General features: G+C 35.9%; 1 protein-coding gene across 1 annotated transcript; it reads left to right on the forward strand.

Moving 5' to 3' along the window:
- The first annotated feature begins 1445 nt into the window (after positions 1 to 1445).
- On the forward strand, positions 1446 to 11510 carry LOC306859098 (uncharacterized protein). The gene is made up of 7 exons (XM_079399933.1): positions 1446 to 1763; positions 7334 to 7939; positions 8540 to 8697; positions 8791 to 8820; positions 9302 to 9413; positions 9545 to 9732; positions 9923 to 11510. Exons 1-7 carry the CDS (start codon positions 1733 to 1735, stop codon positions 10115 to 10117), a joined length of 1320 nt encoding a protein of 439 aa, XP_079256059.1. The 5' UTR covers positions 1446 to 1732; the 3' UTR covers positions 10118 to 11510.
- Positions 11511 to 11646: the final 136 nt, after the last annotated feature.

The following is an 11646-nucleotide window of genomic DNA, read 5'->3' on the forward strand; positions in this document are numbered from 1 at the left end:
TATAATTAATGGAGCATAAGTAGATGCCCATGAGTGGAGGTCACCAAAGGTCACAGTTCATGAAACCAAAACTGAATGGAGGTATTGTTTTTTATGGCACTTAAAAGTAAACATGATTTTCCCGGACTCAAACGGGAGCTTTTGAAGTCTGGTTGTCATGGTTATTGGCTTGGTGACTCTGCTGTTGTGCTGGCACTGTCAGATCTGGCCTTCACAATCCACACAGCAAACTCCACGCCAGCTGCACTTACACATAGCTTTCTCAGACTAATTAACCCATTCGTTTTCTGACAAAGTATGGGAGCCATTGACATCCAGGGGAAATTTCTGACACTAATATATTTACCGTATTAATTATATTAAAAAACAAAAGTCTGTAAGTGCAAGACTACACAGTAAAATGTATATGTATATTGTAATTCCTTTGTTATTTTCCCAGCAAAAGATTAAATTAAATTAAATTAATTCATGACATTATTACTTCATAAAATTACATTAAATTAGCTATTTTAAACAACAAAATATTTGATTAAATTATGTAATTAATAGTAATATTATATATTATTAGTAATATTATATTATATGCAATATACAACTGGTAGAAATTATATCATATATTCATATTCTCTCATATAGCTATCATATTTATCATAATATTATAATTATGAAAAGGTATAATAAATGTAATAATAATATATTATTATTATTATTACCTTCATAATGAAATAAAAATATGCATTTTATTTATTATTATTATATAATAAAATATTTATATTAGTAGTAATATTATATTAGAGATATACACAATATACAATTTTATTGATTTTCTATTTTTACTAATTTTAATTAAAATCAATTGTTGATCATTTTATTTAGTTATATAATAATAATTATTATTATTATTATTTTTATATATTAGTAAGACCATTAAATATTTAGAAATACAGAAAAGCTGATTTAATGAAACACAGGATGTTGATTTAATGATACATCAGGACTTAAAACAGTGACATCTATGATTTCAGACATAACTAAAGTAGACAATATTATTCATGGGTCTTCATGGATCTAGCTCATGTACAAAAAGATTTTATTTTATTATTATATTACATTTACACAATTAATATATTATTATTTAAATTATATTGTTAATATAATATACAATTTGTAAAAAAATATATATTGTGTCATATTATTATTTTACTATAATAATAATAGTATTATTTATTTTGTCATAAGTATTATAAACGTAATTATATTGTTATTGTTATTATTAGTGTTATTGTTATTGTATTGCACATAAAAGTTCAGGATGTTGATTTTAAGAATTAATACAGTGGCTTGCATGATGTTAGACATAGACAGTAGTATTGATGGGCTAGTCCTGTGTCTGCCCAGCCCTCTGCGTGAGCTGCTGCATCTCAGACCTGCCTTAAGTTCCGCGCACAGCGCGTCTCAGACGCATTCGCGCATTCAATACATCACAATCCGCGCAGCCAAGGAAACCCAGCAAAACTTCGCACCCCAAATCCCCGGACCCTCAGGGTGGGGTAGAGACTCAAAGAAGCAGCAGCTCAGACAAAAGCACTCCTTTTGGCTTTAAGATTAAAAAAATACCAACTGCAAAAAAGTTCAGATAGAAACTCAAGACGATCGGCGACTCCACATTTTCATGCAAAACCTTTCCTGAAGTCACTGAACGAGCAGCGCGCATCAAACTCACGGACTGAAAATGGCAATCTCATGGACACTCATTGTATTAGGTGAGTTTACGTTCATATGTGTTAGCATGCTGCTTAGATGTTAATTCAACATTTATCATAATATATAACTTTGCTCAGGTTGATAATTCAAACACCTCCTTTGAATATAAACGGGTTTGTGATTTCAGAACTTGTTTAAATATTTAAAAGCTTTATATTTTTTCAGCGTTCTCACATAATTCCCGACAATATTGGTTTAACCCGTTAGCCTACAGGTCCTGCTTTAACATTTCATTCACCCTTAAAATAGGCGGTTGTTTAGTAAATTTATAAATGGGTCAAAAAATAAACTTGTATCAGAAATTGAGTTGTGTTAGGGGAAACATCTGTTTAATTTTTATAAAGGCTTAGTGTTTTTCAAACAACATATAATGTCAAACAAGGAACGTTTTCAGAACTTTGGAGATAATGTTCTGGCAAATGAGTTATGAACAAATATTCTTCCAGGAACATGCATTATTGTTCATGGAACGTTTTATTTCAGAAACTTTTTAGTTGGACATCTATTATTATTATTATTTTAAATGTTACTACTTGTTTTAGAACATTCAAAAGTAACATTCCCATAATCTTTTTTAAAACTATGAATAACATTCTCGTATAAATTCATATTTTAATTCACACCAGCTACTGATCTGTTCAGCATTATGTTTATAACTCAAAGACTGTTATCATAAAACAACTCGCATTTTGCTGACAGTGGCTATTAATGTAAAAGCACCTGACCGCATGTGTATGTGTAGAAACTCCTGCAAAGAGCTCTGGGAACTGCAGCATCTGTGCCACTCAACATTTCTGTCAGCTGCTTTGCTGAAATTACAAACAGTGACACAATTACAGAAGAAGTGCGTCTCAGACTCAAGAGGGATGTGAGGGAGGACTGTTATTCTTTAATTCTCAGTGCGGTGCACCTGCCTGTCCAGACATCAGCCTGACAGTCATTAGAAAAGCGCTCATGTTTTGTTTAGCCAACCTTGTAAAAAGCACCATAAGCACTTTTGACTCTACCCTGTCTCAGTCAGCCTTTTCTAAAAGGTCTGATTAATTGTTTGAAATTGCTTTTTTGCAGTGCAAAAAAAAACAAAAATAGGATGTTGTAATCTCAGCTTTTCTGAACTTAAGCATTGATAAGATTTAGGTCATGTTGTTTACCTCAGAGTATTTATAAAGGCTCCCTGTGTTGATAAACCTGAGTTTTGAGGGCTTCCTTGTGTTGCATAAGGTTTCCTCCATCCTCTACTGTCAAGAAAGCCTCAATAAAGTGTTCTTTGGCAGTGCTCTGGTCTGGATGTGGCCTGACAGAGCTGTCTTACACAAGGCTTGGGAAAGTGCAGAACAATGGGTAGGAAAGTATTCTGTCAACATCCCTGTTCCCAGGGAAGGTGTGTCACTTATTTTCTCTCTCCTCTGCTTCATTCCTCTTGTTCTCTCTGTCTTACTACATCAAATTATGAAATTTTTCCTGATAAAAGAGAATATTCAAGGAATGAAACACTGATTTATATGACACGAGAGATGAGAAACCCGAGGGAGCGTAGTGTTTTAAAGACCCCAAGAAAAGCCTTGATATGCATGGTTTTCTGTCCTTTGTTGAGGTGTTTCCTTTTTGCACAGGAAGTTTGGGTGGGGTATAGCAAAGGGCTTGTCTCATTTCAAATAGCCAGTTTAGTTTGCATTACAGCTATGAACTAAAAGCTGGTGATCCAAAAAAATTCCTAAATTTCGGTATGAGTAATTTTATACCACAATAATAATAATGAAAAAGAAATAGTTGAATACAATTGAAATAGATGGTGTATTTAGTAGATGGTGACATAAATACTTTAAAAATCACAAAAACAAAACCTTTTAAAAAACAAACCTCACATACCTCAAGCTCAAAAGGTCGGGATCAGTTATATTTCTTAATGTTTTTTTAAAGCAGTCTCTCATGCTCACTAAGGCTGCATTTATTCGATTAACAATACTGAAAAATATTGTCAAATATTATTACAGTTCAAAACAACTGATTTTTATTTTAATGTATTTTGCAATTAAATTTATTCCTGATAATAAAGCAGATTTTTCAGCTTCATTACTCCAGTCTTTAGTGTAACATGATTCTACAGAAATCATTCTAATATGCTGATTTGGTGCTCAATTATTAATAATGGTTCTTAAATATTAGCAGTGTTGAAAACAGGTTTTGCCACTTAATATGTTTTGTGGAAACCAACCCTTTTTTCAGCATACTTTGATGAATAGAAAACTCAAAAGAACAGAATTTATTTGAGTATATTTTTATCAGCTAAAACTTTGTTTTGACCCAACTAGCACCATGGCCTCAAACTATTAGGAACTATTCATGGATGAAAAGCCACAAAACTCCAATTCTGATTTCTTTTAGTCTTCATGTGGCATCTCGAAGTAATGTAGTTCCATGCTTAACATGAGAGCATCTAATATTTATAAGGGAAATGTGTAAGGGAGAGCGGGAGAGACTGGCCTCCGTATCTTGAGATTGCAAAGATGGCCCCTCCTTTTCTGATCTGCTTATTATGTATAACGCCTGCAACTGGCACTGCCACGATCTTCAACTCCCTTCTCTAATCCATCCTCTAACACGGCCTCCCCTCTCTACCCATGAATCCTTCACTTTATCACGGATACTTTGCACCATTAGCAGCTAGTCTTTCTTAGCCAAAGAAAAAAAAAACATTCTCCAGCAGATGAGCTCAAATGCAGCTCATAAATACAGAGTGCTTGCAATTATCCTTAAATTAAAAAAAAAATGTAGCACTTCAGCTTCGATACTTCACACAGTATTTACTCCTCAAAAAACTTGATACAGTTCTATTTGTATGCCATAATGACATCTGATAATGTGTGTCATGAGGAGTGCGTTCGAGTCAGGCACATAAATGTCCGCTGACCTTGTTCGGCCTCTGTCCAGCCCTCTCAGACTCCTTCCTTTCTTCTGTCCGTCTTTCATTCATTGTGTGCATTTTTATATTCACAGTCTCTCTCCTCACCTCAATAGAGGGGGTTAGTTGTGACTCGGCTCCATAAAGGAGCCCCCAATCCCCATCTTCCCTGCCCCCCTCCCGTTGGGCTGAGTTACCCCTGAATAGGACACTATCATGGGGAGAGGGGGTTAAGCTAGGGGCCCATAGAGATCCCGCACACAGCTGGGGAGGAGGGTGGCAGACTGAGGGTGTGCACGTCCTATTCAAAGAAATTAGTACAATACAATGTAATACAACTTTATTAATCCCCAAACTGCAATTAAGCAACAATTTACAACTTTATTAATGTCCTTAAAATATAACAGTCCTTTCAACAAAACTGCCCCTTCAAATGAAAGATTTTTACTTTTAGACAAAACTGGATAAACTGAGTCAATACAAACTTATTGGAGTTAACTTTGGCATTTTCAAAAACGTTTCACTACCAGTTAAAATGGAATAATTAAAATGTATCACGGCCAAAAAATGTATCACGGTTTCCACAAAAATATTCAAAAACCTAATCATCGATAATAGTAAGAACCATTATTAGTAACAGAGCACCAAATCAGCATTTTACAACAATTTCTGAAGGATCATGTGACGTGCTAAAAATTCAGCTTTCCAACCACAGGAATAAATTACATTTTAAAATATATTAAAATAAAAACGTTATTTTAAACTGTAATAATCTTTTACAATATTACAGCTGTCAGCCTTGGTGAGCATTACAGGTTTCTTTTAAAAACATTTCAAAATCTTAATTGTTCCAAACAAGACTTCCAACCAACGTTCTAGGCAACAATCCTGAGAGGCACAATTCATGAGAAAAAAACTATATTTCAGGCTACAAATACAGAATCACCTCCATTTGATCTGATACCAGTCTTTAAGACGAGTGAGGTGAGCTCTTGTTATCTGGGATTACTGAAACAGTACTTCCAGAATCTTAAGTGAGAGTGTGGGAGTCTGTAGGACAGATATAAGAGCGTATCATATGCCTCTCTGAGGGGTTACCCATGAGTATGATGTATCTACTACGCAGGTGAAATGTCTGGGTTTTCTCCACACAGTCTCTACATTGATAGTGTTACGACCAGCAGCCCTGTCAGTGGGTAGTAAACAGACTGCAACTGACAGCAGGGTCAACGAGGGTCAGTCCTAACGATGGAACTAATGGAAACCACAGGGTGATGATGAAGGACGATAAGAGTCAAAACACCAATCTTACACTTTCATTTACTCATATAAATGTGCAGTTTCATGGTAATTAATTGACTTCTTAGAAACAAGGTTCAATAGAGTGCAGCAAAAAGCCTTAGTTTAGGTCTGGAGCAGTGATTAGCAGCAGCCATATTTTTGGAAACCCAAGGCTGTGATAAGATGGTGATTAGACAGAGGGCTAAATGAAAGACAACATTGGCTCACCAACCGAGATAAACAGCCTCTCATCAAGACCCCCCGTCCCCACAGCAACAATGCCCTGTTTCTACAACAACCACTACTGATTGTTCTGACATCCCAGTGGGAAAAGATTTACAACATCTTCATTCTGGGTGGCCAGTTCTGGTAAAAAGCACCAACAGTGGAAATGAATTGTGTAGATGTAGAAGTTTAGTTCACTTATTACTTAAAGTCTTGGACCGATTGATAGAGCCAATAATGTTTTAAAAAGAATATCAGCTTACATGGTTTGTCTTTCTTTTTCTGCACAGGATATTATTTGTAAAATAACATTAAAGCAACTGTAACTCTGATAAATACTAGAAATCTGTTGATTACCAAATATATAATTATGAACTTGAGAGCCTCAAATTAAGGAAAGGCTATTGTATTAAGCCTCAAGAGACTATGAAGCAGATTTGGACACCATTGTTTTGGCATCTGTGGTTCCGCCCATAAGAGTAGGTGTGTTACTTCCTAAGTTATTGTATGGAGTGTCCTGTCCAGCTCACTAAAAACAGAGATAAACTCCCAGATGTGACATCAAGACATTATAATAGCAATATGAGGTGCATAAATAGGGACAAAAACGATAAAATCACAGCTTGACAAAATTCAACATACCTCGAGAAGAAAGAAAACTGCTCCACATATATGCAATTAAATTAAATACAAGATGAGCTGTTTGAATTACTTAAACCCCAAGCTTACCATAAAATCACTGCCAATAAAATTTTGCTGATGATGCAGTAATACAGGAATTAGCACATTTCACACACAAAGAAATGAAGTCATAATACTGGATATTCACATACAAAAGAGGATCCAGATTAAGACTGACTGAGAGCTTTGCTCTTGATTCCTGGTTTAAAGTAATATATTAGGTGATCAACACAGCAAAAATACTCCCTGAAAAGTAGTCAAATTTGGTTGTTACTTTTGTCAGTTGATAGATCACACTAGAAAGTTAGCAAAGAACCATCTTGTTAGCATGCATGAAAGAATTTTCACCAGCACTGTAACTGTTTACCTAAAATGCTGCGTTGCAGCAATTGCACAGAATTAATTAGAAATTTTGAGTCTGCAAAAGAGTGTATATTCTTACACTCTTTCTTAACTGTCTGTTTTGCTTGTTCATCATAGGCACCCTCCTGCAAGGCATGCAGTGCAATGCTAATGATAATTCAACTACAGCCTCAGTTGGGACTACTTCACCCACCACAGTGGATACCACTACAGCAGATTCCACTAAAACCACCGTTCCTCCTATCACATCGAGTTCCACTAAACCCACCATTTCTGCTGCCTCATTGGAGTCTACTACACTCGCCACTACACTCACCTCATTGGAGCCCAATAAATCTGCCGCTCCACCTGCCCCATCGGAGTCCACTGCTCCACCAAGAACTAAAGCCACTTCAACAGAACTGACTGTGCCATCTTCAACAGAACTGACTGTGCCATCTTCAACAGAACTGACTGTGCCATCTTCAACAGTGGCTAAGCAAGACCTAGCCAGTAACCCATTCTCACCAAATGGTCTTGTCACAACCCAAATCACAACAGTTCAATCCAAGACACAAAATGCAGACACTACACTTATAGCCTTCAACAACAGTCCTCAAAATTCACCTACAACTGTCATCACAACCGTTCCCAACCAAGTTACCACCAAACCTGCAGCCACTACAGATGGCACCACACAACTCTTGTCTACACAGACAAACCCATCTGCTTTTGCCACAAATTGTAAGTTGCAGGAATTACTTTAGTATAATCTTTATGACTGCACAACACAACACAACAATGCTTGAATATTTGTTAATGTAAATATTAGAAAATTCTGTGGTTATTTACTCACCTTCATGTCATTCCAAACTCATGTGACTTACTTTCTTCCACTGGACACAAAAGCAGCACTTTTGAAGAATGTTCACGCTGTACTTTTATATTCAGTGTGACAACACAATACAAAACAAAGTTGTAAAACATACAAGAACCGATGCAGTTTGGCATCACTGACAGATATCCAACATGAATGTGTACACACTGTATGCAACTGAAATTTGAGTGCTACAGTGGAGAAAAGGTACTTTCAGTTAGTAAAAATTTAATTTCACACAAATAGGGTACCCATGTGATTTCTGTTTTTTTATTTTTTTACTTGACAACTCACGGTCACTACATGCTTGTTGTATGGGAAAGAGCATCGAGTTCTCAAAATATATTCTGCTGTGTTCCACAGAAACACAAATAAGTTCAGAATGACAAAAGTACAAGCAAAGGATGAAAGAGTGTAAATTTAGTGTGAACTATTAAAAAGTGTCTTCTTTTCATGTTACTTTTCAGCTGCATTACCAAGTACAACAGCATCAGACTCTAAATCTACTGCTTCTCAAAGTTTTGGGACAACGAAAGCACAAACAACTACTGCCACGATCACACCAAGCCTGCCAAATGCTAAACATATTACAACTGCCATCTCTACTCTCCAAAAAACCTTTAATGTAAAATGCTAACATTCATGTTTTTTTCCTTATACATTGTTATATTCTTGATCCTGATGCTGTAAATGATCCTGTTGATTATCTCTTCTGCAGTTTTCCTTTGATCTAAGCAACAGCACTGAGGTATGCACATAAATGACAATAACATATTCAATAACTCCAGTCCTAGTCACAGAGAGTTCAATCAATCAAAAAAGCCTGTTTCCGCCACACAGTAACAAATATAAAATGGTAATTGTGACTTACCTCATAATACAGACTTATTTTCTTGCAATTTTCTAAAAAAAAAGTGAGTGAGTGAATTCAGAACTGCAAGTGAATTCAAAACTGAGAATTCTGAGCAAAAGTAAAAAATCTCATTGCATGCTTTTTTCCCCTCGCAATTTGGACTTGCAGTTACCTTTTTATTATTATTATTATGTTTATACCGTGGCAGAAACAGGCTTCCATACCGAACAATCTATTAAATGGAGCCAGAAAACATTTCTTGATGAACAACAGTGAATGACCTCACAAAATCAATCCCGATTCTCCTTAAAAAATTATCAAAACATGCAGCCGAACAAGCAGTGGTACCATTTTAATATTTATTTTGTTCACTCAGGGTAACATCGTGTATCAAGCCTGTAAGACGCTGGATCAGAAGATAAAAGGAAATTGCTCGGTGACCGTACAAATTCAGGACAAACGATTAATTGCAACAGTAACAATATATGGTGAGGGAAATGTTATGGATTCCAAACACATAAAGCCTCATATGGAGGAACCACTGGATGCAGTGCTTGCCATATTATGTTCAGTTATCTTTAATAACATATAAGTAATGCACTTCCTTTTCAATTTCCAGTTGACCAACCTCTAGAACCTGTCAGTGCAGTTACAGACAAGAATACTTTCCAGAAAGGGAATGTCAACCAGGACACTATATCAGACACGTTGATCGCCATCTTGGCTTCCTGTGGCGCTTTGGTGCTCATTTTGTGCTGCTTTGCAGCATACTGCACTTATCATCGCAGATCCTACAGGAAGAACCAGGTAATGCTCAATTCCAAATACAAAGGTGAATCAGACTCACATTGCTTGATTTGGGTCCATCTTTCAATACATGTATCTAGGAATGATTATGTTCTGAATAATTCCATTCAAAGTTGAAAGTTACGTAAAGAATTCCAAAGTGTTACACAGTCTAACATCCCAATATGTAACGTTACTTTCTCCTCGGCAGCAACACCTGACAGAAGAGCTCCAGACAGTGGAGAACGGTTATCATGACAATCCCACACTGGAGGTGATGGAGGTACAGCCGGAGATGCAAGAGAAGAAACTGACAATGAACGGAGAGTTCAACGACAGCTGGATCGTCCCCATAGACAACCTGCTGAAAGAGGACATACCTGATGAAGAAGACACACACTTGTAACGGCATCGGATGAACTGTCTGGAGAAGGAAACCGGCTGCTCTCATAACGGTAAATTGTGACCGGCTAGAATGTAGAGAAAGCAGAGATCGACAAAGACAATCAAACAATAATGGTTTCATTTGGTGCCTGCTGTATATGCTGTAATTAAGTAGTTGAATGTCAAGTATGCGCTAGAAATAGCGGAAAAGTTTTTTATGTTTTGTGTGTCACAGTGTAAGTGGAAGGGAAAATCTGTAAATAGAATGTAATGTACAATCTGTGGCCTCTCTTTGTGCCTTAACTTTTCTTCAGCACACCAGTAGTTTTCTAATAAACAATTTGATGAACATACAATCTATAAAAACATTAGGTAAAATAGCCCATTTATGATTTATATTTGGTCCAATAATTTTCAGTATTGAATGAATTTTTTTTTAGATTTTGCTCGTCATCTTGGGGATTTCACTGCCTTTGAGTGTGCCTTATGATGCTGTCAAGCAATGTCAAGTTTAAGTTTCACATGCTAATTACTTAAGGATTCAAGGTTCACAGATTCTGACCAGCGGATTTCTGTAATATTTACATTTATTTGATTTTTTTAAAAATTATGTTATGGGGAGAACACTCACAAAGTTGTTTCTAAAACTGAGCATAAATTGTATTACTACTATAGAAATTTCAATCACTTTTTCAGGCCCAGAAATCACATTTATCCAGTGGAAACCTTGTATTAGTTCTTGCACAGAATGTAATTGTTGTGCTTGTATATAATGCTTATTTTGATGCTTCTTCCATAATTTGTATGTTTTCTGTTTAGAAATGATTAACACTCATAGGCACCAAATTACATTTGGACCAATGGATAATTCATCCTGGTAAATTAGATTATGGGTCAAAAGTATGTGACCCCATGATTGGCAGATAAGTTTTCATTATCTTCCATCTGCTCCACTCACGTCTCTGTGTTGGTAATCATGCCAGTATGAAGGTTTTTGGTCTTGTCAACCTGAAACATTTGACACTAAATCCAACACAACTCACATTCTTTAAGTTTGCTGACAGGTATAAATTCATAACGTCTTTGTCTTTAACCAGAAAGATCACCTTTTTCTTTGGGGATGTTTTATTTAATTGTTTTCATGTTGATTTCACCAAAAAATAAATTTTATTGTATTTGCGTGCACTACACAAATCTTCAATATAAGGGATTCACTGCTGTTTCAGTTTAGCTGTTATACTTCCACCAAAGTATTAAGGTTGAATTTATAGTTGTATTCTGTATTTGAAGTCAGTTTGCTGCTGTGTGCAAATGACAGGGGTCTGATACACTGGAAGCTTCATTTCTGTCAGATTGGATAGGGATGGCCATGATTTCTAATATAAATAAAAAAAGTTGTTTTTAAAGTGTGTCTGAATTGAAGTGTGAACTGAATTTATTCCTGTGATGCACAGAGTTTTCAGCAACGATTACTCCAGTCTTCAGTCTCATTAGAAATCATTCGCTGCTCAAGTAACATTTCTTATCAACATCGAAAATGGTTGTGTTGCT

Source organism: Barbus barbus, assembly GCF_936440315.1.
Source record: "Barbus barbus genome assembly, chromosome: 39".
NCBI classification, from domain to species: Eukaryota; Metazoa; Chordata; class Actinopteri; order Cypriniformes; family Cyprinidae; genus Barbus; species Barbus barbus.

Bases quoted from the DNA above. Each gene is read 5' to 3' on its own strand.
- LOC306859098 (XM_079399933.1), top strand. From the start codon at position 1,733: ATGGCAATCTCATGGACACTCATTGTATTAG. The intron at 9,414-9,544 runs GTGAGGGAAATG...TTCAATTTCCAG, and splicing joins TGCAACAGTAACAATATATG to TTGACCAACCTCTAGAACCT. The intron at 9,733-9,922 runs GTAATGCTCAAT...TCTCCTCGGCAG, and splicing joins GATCCTACAGGAAGAACCAG to CAACACCTGACAGAAGAGCT.